Source organism: Microtus ochrogaster, unplaced genomic scaffold, assembly GCF_000317375.1.
Source record: "Microtus ochrogaster isolate Prairie Vole_2 unplaced genomic scaffold, MicOch1.0 UNK33, whole genome shotgun sequence".
NCBI lineage: Eukaryota > Metazoa > Chordata > Mammalia > Rodentia > Cricetidae > Microtus > Microtus ochrogaster.
In genome coordinates, this window is record NW_004949131.1 from 2,491,500 (window position 1) to 2,504,849 (window position 13,350).

General features: G+C 44.0%; 1 protein-coding gene across 1 annotated transcript in view; it reads right to left on the reverse strand.

Annotated features, from left to right (window-relative positions):
• Positions 1–13,350, reverse strand: part of LOC101995212 (collagen alpha-6(VI) chain) — a 102,721-nt gene that overhangs the window by 27,273 nt on the left and 62,098 nt on the right. The window contains exons 27-31 of the mRNA XM_005368499.2: positions 11,875–11,910; positions 10,949–11,011; positions 1,845–1,907; positions 613–648; positions 461–501 (exon numbers count right to left, since the gene is read on the reverse strand). Coding sequence (XP_005368556.1) covers positions 461–501; positions 613–648; positions 1,845–1,907; positions 10,949–11,011; positions 11,875–11,910 — 239 coding nt within the window. The remainder of the gene's footprint in view (positions 1–460; positions 502–612; positions 649–1,844; positions 1,908–10,948; positions 11,012–11,874; positions 11,911–13,350) is intronic.

A 13,350-nucleotide genomic window follows, 5' to 3' on the forward strand; every position in this document is an offset into this window, starting at 1 on the left:
CCCACCCACTCTCCCACCCACTCTACTCACCCACTCTCCCGCCCACCCACTCTCCCACCCACCCACTCTCTCACCAGGATACATCACAGCTGCCTCTTCACACTGCCAAACCCAATCTCGTCAATTACTATCTGACATTAACAATCAATCGTCTTAAACTCGGCTCGGTATGACTCTTCTTTTCCCTGACTTATTTGACCATTGGGAAAGTTCTGACCTCCATCTTCTACGGGTTTAAAGCCCCCAGTGTACCTAACTACACAAGCACACAGGCTGGCAGCCAGAGAGGGGGTTAGTATAATAGGTTCCACCCCCTCCCTGTGGACTCAAAATTTACTCAAGCCATCTCTCATGAGAAGAGACTGGTTGACCAACCGCATCTGTTCTGAGAACCCAGTTCCTAACTTCTAAGAGAACTGCGAGAATGGGGGTGGGGCAGGGGTCATTTTAAGCAGGGTACTTACGACTGTGGTCCCTCACGTACTGAATGAGGTCGCATGTCTATAGTTCAAAGAGAAAACACAGAGAATTAACCATGTCCCTCGGTCACAAAGTATATACATGAAGCCAGAGGCATGCTCAGGTTATCTTGTTGGAATAGGAGATACTTACAGAAAATGAAGCCATTCCTCGGGCCCCTTTTATACCCTAGGAAAAGAAACAAGCAAACTTGTTTTAGGGCTGCAGACTAACGCCTCAGTAGCCAGGCCATGCACCAATGCGGCCCCGAGGAGCCCTTAGGAAACGGTTTCCTCCTGTGGAGTTAAAGGAGCAGAGAACACTCACCGCCCCGTGAAGACAACACTGAGTGCACACGCGCCTCCAAGGCATTCCCCAAATCCTGGCAGAGATGCCCAGAACCTGACAGAGCTGCCCACCTAACGGTGGCCCACAGATCTTCGGAGCGGGTGTTTCAGCTCACAACTCAGAAAGACCGAGCCACCTGCTCCCAGCTGCCTCTCCTGTGCCCAAGTCTTGGAGTCTTCTACCCGATGTTGGATCTCCACCGTAAGTAGTGGAGTAGTGGTCAAAGCCGAGCCGAGCGCATTCCTATCCACGGCTGAGGCACAAAGGGGCTAGCTTCAAACACCGGAAGAGCTAATCTCAGCTTCTTCCCCAAATGAAGAGAGACACATGAATGTCCGGGTGGAGGGTGGGAAGAGCAAAGCTGGCTGAACTTCTTATTGCAACCCCTTCCTGGGACCGGAAGAATCTGACTTCTCTCAAACAGAAACATCAAAGGGAGATGCGGGGTGCCCCACCCAGACTCCCAGGTTTGCTCCCCAGGAAGGACCGCGGCAGCTTTAATCACGTGCGCCGCTCACCGCTAGTCCTTATTCATTCATCACTTGCTCATCTAGGAGGGAGGCCGTGGCTGGACCGTAACCCAGCTCACTGAGAAGAATACGAAATCTCAGGTGGCCCACGTGGCCCAGTGGGTAAAGGCATTTGCAGCCATGCCCGATGACCTGAGTTCAATCACCATGACCCACACAATGCGAGGAGAGAGCCGACTCCCAAAGTTGTTCTCTGACCTCCCCAAGTGTGCCATGACATGTGCCCCACCTCCCAACTAATTAAATCTATAAATACAAAAGAAAATACTTTGAAGGAGAAACCCCATCTTTGACTGATTTTTCACGCTCTCCCTCCATTCCCTCCCTCCCTCCCTCCCTCCCTCCCTCCCAAGGGATATACTTAATTGACCCCATTTTCTCCCTTGCACAAAATAGTGGAAATTGTGGCCAAACAGTGGAGGAAGAAGCTGTGTGCACCTGGAGAGGGGTGTGCCCATGCTCTGACCGCTAAGGCACAAAGAACTCACAGAAAATAGTCCTGCTCACCTTCCGTCCAGGGGGGCCTGGCTCCCCGGGGGATCCTGAATCTCCCGGCTGCCCAGCAGGAACCTTGAAGCAGAATGGGTTCACTTTACAATCATGTTCTAGACAACATGTGAACGGTTTAAGTGCAAACTTAAAATCCTGACACTATTTTAAAAGTAGAACTCTGAAAGCAACCACATCCATCCATTTTCATCTTAGAAAATGGACAGATTTCTAAAACACACAGAAGGGGACCCCCAGCAACAGCCTGTTCTTTACACAGTTTATTAATCCATTGCTACTTTTCTTGTTCTATTGGTATTAAGATGTCTTTTTAAAGTCTGTTTTGTATCATACTTTTTCCCAAAGCCTCTATTTTGGCTTTGTTTCTGACAGAAGGTCTTCCTGTATAGAGCAGACTGGCCTTCAATTTACTAATCTTGCCTCTATCTCCCGTGCTCAGGAATGACAGCGATGTATTACCATGCCTGGCTCTCAGCTACCTTTTAAATTTACATACATACATATATACATATTTCCATTACTAAATATTCTTATACACAAAATCAGGTCTCATGGCTTCACGTATTTTACTATGTGGAGAAGGCATGATTTAATTAATTGGTTCCTTGCTGTTGGCATTTAATTTTTCTGCTGTTAATAAGCATATGATTATGAAGTTATATACACAATTCTGATTATTAGTTAAGATTTCTAAAACTAGAATTGTTGGATCAAGAGAAAGTGGTTTTCTTAAGAACAAGAAGGTAACTAAATTGAAACACACACAGATATATACATGCACACACAATTGTGATCACTTGCTAGTGTTTGGCTGGGGGCTTCACCCCAGCTCCTGGCATAAGCTTTCTCCCCTGGGAGTTGCCTCAGTCCAAACTCCACCTCAGAGAAAGCCCACCAAATGGTAATCCCTCACCAGGGAAGGTCAAACTACAGAAAAATCTTTAAGCCTCTTGTACTCAACAGCAAACACTACTTCTAGGCTGGCGTTCTCCAAAGATTATGGAGAGACTTGGGACTGTCTGCAAAGCTAAAAACGCTTTTTCGTTTCTGCTCATTTATGCCCCTTAGATCTGTCTAATGGCATTTGATGACTTAAGGTACTGGTAGCTCAATACTTCATTTGTTAAGTTTCCTGCTAAAATATAGGTGTGCCTCTTTAACAGGCTTCATAGTCCAGACTAACAGGTTTCAAATTTATCTTCAGAGGTTCAGAGTTTCCAATTCCCTTTAATTGTCTTCTAAAATGTTCCTACCTTTTAACCCAAAGTCATAGCCTTTTGCTATGACACCAAGATGTAAATCTGTTCCAGTTGTCTTACAGATACCTACAGGTTCCTGGGAAAAAGTTCTGCTGCTGTATCAAAAATCAGGTCTGGTAAAAACTAACGGTCTCCAAAGGCTATTTTAACTCCACCCATTTTCAATCATATTTTACAGGTCACTCCTGCTGTCTGGGCCAAGACCAACTTACAAAGCGATCTCCAGACAACACCAACACCCGCACCAGCCCCTGGCACTTCACCATTGGTATCAACTCTCCTGACTCAAGGACATCTACCAACTAAAATCTGGTTTTATCTGCTCTTGTGTCCCACTTATACACCCGAGCCTCACCTGTACAACCAGGGCACACTTCTCTGTCCCATTCTTTTTGGCATCCCATGGAGATGAAGTTTTTTTGATGACAATTAGGGTAGTTATCAATCTGATTACAGGAGAAGATGGTAGCATTCAGGCACTCTCTCCTCTATTGCTAGGAGTCTTAGCTGGGGGTCATCTTTGTGGATTTCTCGAAGTTTCCCTAGCACCAGGTTTCTTTCTAACCCCATAATGGCTCCCTCTATCAAGATATCTCTTTCATTGCTCTCTCTAAATGAATTCTCAACAGAAGAATCCCAAATAGCCAAAAGACACTTAAGGAATTGCTCAACATCCTTAGGCATCAGGGAAATGCAACTCAAAATGACTCGGATGTCAGAACGGCTAAGATAAAAAACACTGATGACAGCTTATGTTGGAGAGGATGTGGAGTAAGGGGAACACTCTTCCAACTGCTGGTGGGAATGCAAACTTATCCAGCCACTTTGGAAATCAGTATGGTGGTTTCTCATAAAACTGGGAATCACTCTACCTCAAGACCCAGTAATACCACTCTTGGGCAATAACTCAAAGGATGCTTAATCATACCACAAGGACATGTGCTCAACTATGTTCACAGCAGCATTATTCATAATAGTCAGAACCTGGAAACAACCTAGCTGCCCCGCAACTGAAGAATGGATAGAGAAAATGTGGTACATTTACACAATGGAGTATTACTCGGTTGTAAAAAACAATGACATCATGAAATTTGCAGGCGAATGGATGGAACTAGAAAACATCATCCTGAGTGAGGTAACCCAGACCAAGAAAGACAAACATGGTATTCTTCACTCATACGAGGATATGAGATGCAAAGCAAAGGATAACCAGGTTACAATCCACAGTCCCAGAGAAGCTAGGTAACATGAAAGACCCTAAGAGGAACACATGGATAGCCCTAGGAAGGGGAAATTGACAAGATCTTCTGGGTAAACTGGCAGCAGGGGATAAAGTGAAGGGGAAAATTGATAAGAACAATAGATTTTGTTTAAGAAGAAACAACATTGTTTTCTTCATTCAGAATGCCACTGGAGAGGAGGCTACAGAGACTTCTCAGAGGTTAAAATCACCTCTCACTTTTCCAGAGGATCCAACTTTGGTTCCCAGCACCCGTGTCGTGGTCCACACACCTGTAATTCCAGCTTCAGGGGACCCAATGCTCGCCTCTGGTCTCTACATGCAGCTGTACTCATATGCACATTTCCACAGATAGACACATACACACAAGGTTTTTAATGCTACAGGATTTATATTCTTTACAGTAATAAGTGAATTTATCTAAAAATTAACTTATAGAAGCATGGCCTGTGGAGAAGAATCATTAATGTCTCCACAGTGTCCAAACAATATTGACAGTATTAAAAAAACAGAACTTAGTGACTTCATTTTATTTAAAAGGGATGCTTAGCTTCAAGAGAAAAGGGAGGCAAGTTGAATACTTTTGTCCATTTCTAATATTTTAACAATAGATTTTAGAGTAAAAATCAACAGGATAAGGAAAAAGAGGAAGCCTTAGTGTTTGGGAGCCTGGAAAGCAATCAAGTGTGTGTGAGATGGCGTGGCAGACCTGAGGAATGTGAATCCTGAGCGGGCAACAGAGAAGTCAAGAACCAGCATGTTTGGTTTCCCACATTCCCAGAAGCCGGGTTGGGGGGGGGGCAGGTGCCTCCAGAAGCAGAGGGGAAGTAAAGAGGCTAAATAAGGAGGATTAGTGGGGAAATCACTCTATGAATTCAATTCTCCACTCTCTGTTTTCAACAGGTAGTTGGATACACCTTTCTCCATCAGCAAAAACCAAAGAGAAAACAGGAGTGAGACTCTCAGTAGAGCTGAGAGCCAGTGTTACCACTCTGAACCAGGATACCAATGAAAATATGTACACTGAGTAAGAGCTTCTCATTGCCCTTGTGTCTTCTCGAAAACTGGCATCCAGATCCGAGCTCCCCAGAAAGGGGTAGAGGAAGTTGAAGGGTTGTTAAGCAGAGAGGTCCGTCAGATCATTGTACAGTGAATGCGTATCTGACAAACTCCAATCGTGTCTTCCAGGTTCCCAATCAGACTTGCTGTACTCAGTTCTCAATGTGAATGCACAGCTCATTCTTGAGACATATGAGAGATAAAAGTCAAAACAGAAGAAAAAAAAACTGAAGGAAACAAACTGTGTTGAGCAAAGAAGGCCAAAAATACTCATTTATAACCTCAGAGAGATAAGAGAAAAATGCTTAATCATGAAACAAGAATAGTATAATACAGAAAAGGAACAGATTTTAGCAACAAAGGTAAAAGTATAGGATATATATTAAAAATAAAAATCAAAAAACCGTCTCAGAAAGGAGAGAAAAACATCAAAGAGATGTTAAAAAATTAAATACAATAAGAAATAAACTAAAGGACTATATTATTACACTGAATGATAGGTATTTAAAGATATAAAATAGAGAACACTAGAGCCAGTGGATACAAACCAACAAAAAAATAAGCATTTTCTAGCAAAAAAGGGCACACATTTCTAGGGCCAAGGGGCCTGTTTAATACTCAGGAAAAATGGATAAAAATGGGCCATGTGCCAGATTGCAAAACCCATGGCAGATTGAAATGCTAGTGACCGAGAGGCCATCTTATGAGTTTCCAGAGAGAAAACACTGACTGATAGGAATCTGTATGGCCTTGGACTTCCCAAAGCAACAAAAGAGCCCAGAAATAACAGAAAACATAACTGCTTTCAAAATTCCAAGGAAGTATGTCCAGCCCAGAGCTGTGCACTAGCCAAAATATTGACACATCTGGAGGTAACAAAAATCATTTTCAGATGCTGGTAGTATCATCAACTGTTCCTGCCAGTCATCTCCTCTTAGCAGTGTGTCATATTTGCCCGTGAAATGACCTCTCCCCCAGCTTATGTTCTGACCTCTTGGTGTCCAGATGCTGGTCCTATTCAGAGAGGTTTTGGAAGATTTGGGAAGTAGAGCTTAGCTGGAGGAAGTAAGTCACACAAAGGTACGCCTGAGGAAGTAAATCAGTAAGTCCTACGCAAAGGGTAAAAGTGTGCCTTAAAGCTTAGATTGGGACCTCAGTCCTCTGTTTTCCTCTCTTCCCCACCCATGAGCCTCCAAACATGCACCAAATGACTACAGACTGAATCCTCTGATACTGGGAACCCAAACAGTCCTTCTTCTCCACAGTGACAAGGTTCCTGGCAGAGGTTTCTGTGATGGAAGTCCAGGAGGGTGTGAAAGTGGGAACGAGAGGGAGAGACCTGACATGGGTGGGGTGGAGGGGATCTCAGAACCTGGTGCAGGGCCCCTGCAGAGTAGCAGTGGACACCAGGCCTGATGCACATGCAAACGTCTTCAGAGAGTATGGAGATCAATGTGAGGTTAACAGAGGGGACCCCCAACTTTATAGTAGAAAATACCTTTACCTTCATACTCAAACATCAAAAAGCAGGAATGCAAACAGACTGCCAATTCTAAAACAATCACTCATGATGAAAACCATTTTTTGGAGACCAGGAAATAGAAGGAGGTAGAGAGAGGGTGGGGCTGCTATTTTCTCTTGTGCTAAGGGGAGAGGGGTGAGGTTAGGGCCTTGGGTACAGCAGACAATCACTCTACCTGAGAGCCATGGTCACAGTCTGGGACCACCTCTCTTTAAATTGATTTTTTAAGGTGACAGAGGGAAGCCATTTTAAAGTTAGGAAACTTAAGATGTTGCCTGACTCTTTAAGCAGGAGCATCCATCAGGAGAGGTTTTGCCACCTCAGAGGATGAGTTTCTGGAGACACAGCAGCTTGCTCTCACTAGGGAAGTAGGGAGATGATGGTTGGAGTCCAGTGGAAGGCTCCAAGGATATAATTGAACAGCCCACACTGCCCAGGGGCAGTCTCCCCAGCGAAGGCTATCCAACCCCAGCTGGTGATAGTGCCCAGGTCCAAGGTCCCTGCTTGAAACCTGCTTGAAGATTTGTTTTTTGTTTTTTTGCTTTTGTTTTTTATTTCAATGCACATGCAAACATACAAACATACTCGGCTGAAACAGGGTTTTAGACTTTTTTTTTTTAAAGAAAAATATCAAGGTGAAGATTCTGTGAACTCCAACTTAGAATAATTCCAAGAGACCTGAAAGACTTTCATAATTTAAGGCTAAATCTTTCCAGAGAAAACATTTGCTCTTCCAGGAGAAAAACCTGGACATTTTCAATGTTTAAACTCCAATTTCCAAATCCAAATATTACTCATGCCAAGGGGTGGGGGATGAGGCAGCTGGAGAGGGAAAAACTAGTAAGTTCCAACAGTTCAACATGGAGAACAAGGAAGGAACAAAAATGTGTCTGCAGAGGCCCAGACACCGAGCCTGCATGGCTAACATTGGTTAAGTACACTAAAAACCCATGAATGTGCCATCACAGGGAGGGGCCCCAACAAATGGCTGAGCTTGTTAGCATGCTGCTGGTGTCCAAGGCTAAAGCACCCTGTTAATAAGCCAAGGGAAAGGATCCAGAGATGTTTCAATGCACATGACATCTGGCTTAATTTGAAAGCCTTTTCTAATTATTTTCCTAATTATTTTCATCTTCATCATTGCTGAGGGCAAAGTGATAAAGGATTGCCACCCGAAAACAACAGAGGAGGAAAAGAATTACAGCTGGAGGCAGCCCCACCCCCACCCCTGGGGAGCAGCAGGGGGAAGAGGACGTTCCTTGTTTTGAAGCGTTAAAGCCTCCAAACATGACCCCTATACATAAAGTTCCTATTACAGTGTGTAGAGAAAGACTAGATCAACAGTAAAACTGACCGTGAAGACAAACTGCAAAACCATCTCAAGTATGTGTTTTGGTATCAGGGTTTTTCTAAGACTTTGCTCATGGACAGGGTCATAGACAAGTTTTTTTTCCCAATCAAGGTTCTTCAGAAAGAAAAGAGGCAAAGGCTTTTCTGAGACAGGTTTTCTCTGTACAGCCCTGGCTGTCCTGGAACTCCTAAATGCTGGGACTAAAGGCGTGCACCACCACTATCCAGCTGAAGCAAAGACTTGGAGAGACAGTTTTGTTGTCGGGGAGAATTTGTTTGTGTTGCCACTCAGCTCTGAGACTGCCATTGGAGTCTGACCTTGGTTCAGAGTGTGGAGTCCACATTCAGCTGGCCAGAGTGGACCATAGAGTTTTCTGGATGACTCAGAGGTAGCTAGAGGGACACACAGAAGGAATAAGGAGAGGTGAGGGAGATGTGTGGGCCTTTTTGATCAGGGGATGTGGAAAATGAGCAGGTGATCCTTTCTCTGTCTTTCCTAATATTTAACTCCTGAGTTTTATTTAAGTCGCAGTAACAGGTGACCTAAGAGTGGCTCATGACAATAAAATCTCGGTTAAACAGATCTAAAACCAATGAATGCAAGTGTTCCATCCTCTTTTATATCCCCTTCTTCTCTTCTCTGGAGACATGGGTGTTAAAAATATTAATACAAGCCGCTCCGCCAACACAAAGAACTCCAATTAAATCAGATTAGACCAAATTAAATGCTCATGTTTAATAAATGGCATATTCCCAGGTGGCCTGGAGCATGGCAGGGGAAGACAGAGGGAGCTGCACATGCAAACCTCAAATCATGTGTTCCTTTTTTTCAGCGCAAGCCTAAATACCCTGTGGAAATGATCCTGACCATCCCTGGGGAGGGGTCACCACTTGGCAGGCTGGGAGTTGGAGTCCAAGTGCTTGCCAGGCTGGGGTGACACTTCCAACTCAATATTACTTTCCAGCCTGTTTGGACATAGGGGTGTCAGAGGGCTGGGGTCTCACTTTTATCTAGCCCAGGAGAGCCTTGAGCTTGAGATCCTTCTGTCTGCATCTTCCTAATACTGATAAAAGTCACGTGCTACCACCTCCATTTCTAACCACCTATAACCTGAGGAGACTGAGTCCTGTGGCACATGCCAGAGAGTTGTGTTTACTGTCAGAGTATTAGGTAATATTCAACTCTCCCATAAACTTATAAAGACATGTTTGGTTTGACACCCAGAAATATCGCAAAACTCAGAAAACACCCGGGAAGCGAGGAGAGGACCTTTTAATAGACACCGTATTAAAAGCAGTTCAGCAAAAGCTTTGATAATAAAAGCAAGATGTTAATGGGTATTAGTCTTCATCAGGTCTGCCAGGAAGACTGGATTAAACTGATATTTTTTTCAGTACAAGAACCTGCTTTGGATCACAGAAATTCCTTTAAAACGTCTTATTTTCCGTGGTTAAGAATGATACAAGGACCACAGACTGGACAAATTTGTTCACTAAAACAGTTTGTTGCCTTCCTGGTGGCATTGGGAGAGAAGTGCCAGGTCTACTTTTTTATTACACATGTAGACCTTAGCCAAAATTGCACACATTTTCAAATTTGTTTTGTTTTTGTTTTTGTTTTAAGAATAGCAATGCTAATGACTATTAACATGAAAGAGAATCTGCCAAAGTAGTGGAGTTGAGGGCTGAAGAGATGGCTCAGTTGATGCAGTGCTCACTGTGCAAAATGAGGTCCTGACTTAACTCCTAACACCATATATGAGCGGTCCACAGTGGTGAGGACCTATAACCCCAGAATCAGGAGGCAGAGGCAAGCTCCCTTCCCTGGGCCTTGCTGACCAATCAGTGTATGGTGTAGGAGGCCCTTATGTATTTGTATCGCTTTCATTGCCTTTAGATAGGGCAGAAACTTAGGTAGGCGGGAAAGACAGAATTGGATGCTGGGAGAAAGAAGGCAGACAGAGAGAGCCACTATGGAGTCACCAGAGTCAGACATACTGAATCTTTCCAGGTAAGCCACGACCTCATGGTAACATACAGATTATTAGAAATGGGTTGAATTAAAATGTTAGAGTTAGCCATTAAGAGGCTAGAACTATGGGCCAGGCAGTAATTTAATTAATACAATTTCCATGTGATTACTTCAGAGTTAAGCTAGCCGGGTGGCAGGACGCAGCCCGCTCGTCATACAACAAGTGTAGCTGAACTGGTAAGTATCAGGTTCAGTGAGAGACCCCGTCTTAAACAATAAGATGGAGGGGATGGAGAGATGGCCCAGCAGTGAAGAGTACTTGCTTAAGTCCTGGAATTGGCTCCTGAGCTCCCACCTGGCAGCTCATAACCGCACGTAATTCTAGTTCCAGGAGATCTGATGCCCACTTCTGGTCTCTGTGGGTAACAGGCATGCACGAGTGTGCTTACATACATGCAAGCAAACACTCGCATACTTAGAATAATTTTTTAAATATTAAAAGAAACATGAAAAACAATTGAAAAAGACACCTAACATTGATATCTGGTCTCTATATGCACACATACATGAATATGCACCGGCATGTATGCAAACACACACTCTCATCATACATATGAACATAATCTCTCTCTCTCTCTCCCCCCTGCCCCAAACATCTACACACAGTATCTGATGTTATTCTCTGAATGGATTGCTTACCATTCTACCTCTGGCTCCCTTGGGACCAGCCTGTCCTGGATCCCCAGGATCCCCAGTCTCACCCTGAATAAATATATCAAAATGAAAATAAGAATTACATTGAAATCAAACACAAAGGTCCCAGGGGCACATCTATATTTGTAAACTGACTCAGACGTAAAGCCATATACATTTTGCCTTGTGTGATCTCTCCACAGCACACTGTCTGATCACTGGCTCACAGTTCAGTCTTCCAGACCCAAACTCGGGCTCCTTGGAGAAGCAAGGGCTTCTTTTGTTTGGTCTTCTGACCTTACTGACCTTACCGCACACAGGACCTGACATTTATAGAGTTCAGTACAACTTTCCAGAGACACTGAAAACATCAAGGTGGCTCGTCACGTGACAGCAGTTTTTTATAAACACACCGGGGAAACTCAAGCCAGGCAACATCTCATCATCTGGTTTATTTCTCTACATTTTACTTCCCCTTAAGCCAGCGGTTCTCAACCTGTGTGTCCTGACCCTAGGGGGACTGACTGACCCTTTCACAGGGATGGCCTAAGACCATTAGAAAACTCGGGATATTTACAATCCTTAACAGTTATGAATAACAATGAAAATCATTTTATGGTTGGGGTCATTCACTACGACATGAGGAACTGTTTTAAAGGTCGAGAACCACTGCTTAAGCAATAAGAAAATTAGGGAAGGATAATATTTGAGAAAACTTTCAAAAGGGTCATCTTTCTCCCTTTACCTATACATTTAAAAATTTGAAGTGGAATATTTTAAAAGTTCTTATGTTCCTAAACAAATAGTTCATATTATAACTTGACGGGAGCAACCTGTCTCTTTCCTATGCTACCTCAACCTGTGGTAGAATATTATTTCTCACTAACTGTCCTAAGACACAGTCCCTGGCTTGGACTTTGAAGTACACGTACCTTCGGTCCAATTTCTCCAGGGAATCCTTCTTGCCCCTGCAATCAACAACAGAGGAAGTCAATACATACACACTTGGCCCAAGTAGATTTGTTTATATTGACTTTAATTCTGCCCCCCTTCTTTGTTCACGTGTCTGTGCGCCAAGGAAGGGCTGGACCTCCTGGAACCAGGAAGCACTATCGGAGAAACCAGTTCCCGTTTCCAAACCCGGCTACTCATGGGCACATAAGCAAGATGGAAGGCTAAGAGGAAAGGCAGAAAGTATTTGAGGAGAGAGTGATCTGGGGAATTACAAACAGCCTGAGTCTTCTCCAAAGGCCATGTGACAGGAGAGGGGGGTCACTTGGCCACATGTCTCCAAGTGATGAGTAACCTGTTTAGGAAGTCAATGGAGTCCAAACATGCCATCCAGCTTAGGGTCCCCCACTTACCTTACTTTGACCAAAGACTCATTGAAAAGCCTTCCTACCCGCATTTGTGTATTTTACCTAAAATAAAGTTGCTTCTCTTTTGTACGTCCATGTGTGTGTGAAGGGGTGCACACTCATGGGTGTGCCAGGAGAGTCAGAGGAGGTTACCATGTGTCTTCCTCTGTCACTCTTGCCATCTTAGTTTGGAGACAGGGTCCCTCACTGAACCTGGCTAGGCTGGCCAGAAAACTTCCAGATTCTGGCTATCTCTACCCCACCCCGCCATGCTGGGGTTAAAAGCATCACAACCATGGCCAGCATTTCCATGGGTACTAGAAATTTGAGCTTAGGTCTTCTTGCTTCCATGGAAATCATTCTTACACGCAAGGCTATCTCTCACCCTCTAAATTTTATTTTAGCCCTTTAAAGCCGTTGACAAACCTGTTATGGCCAGTGGTACCAGAGTGGCTGGAATTTACACATCAACACCCTCCCATCTTCTTCCCCACTTCCAACCTCTAATTATCACTAATCTACAAAAACATAAACCTTCTATTCTGATGTAAAAGAAATCCTTACACATGTAAAATTCAAAAGGCAAAAAGAAGAAAAACTACCTGAGTCTTCCTACCCAGAGTTGTTATATATCCCTGTTCTAGCTCCTTCCGGCTTTTAAAAATGAATTTTCAGCATGAGGGTTCTTTTCAGTATACTATGACCCTTTACTTGAAGTTTCTATGTACAAATTTTAAATAGAGGTCTGGGAAGATGGCTCAGGGGGTAACGTGCTCAGTCTGCAAGAAGGGGAATCTGATCCCTGGCACTCTGGCACCCTGGCACTGGTGGATAAAGACAGGATAATCCTGGGGGAGTTAATGGTCAGTCCAGCCCATCAGAGAGCTCCATGTTTAGTGAGAGACCCTGTCTCAAAAAATAAGGTGGTATAGTACATAGGAAGATCTACATACACAGAAGGACATCCTACATCATCAGCATCAGCACATACACAGAAGGACATCCCACATCAGCAGCAGCAGCACATACACAGAAGGACATCCCACATCA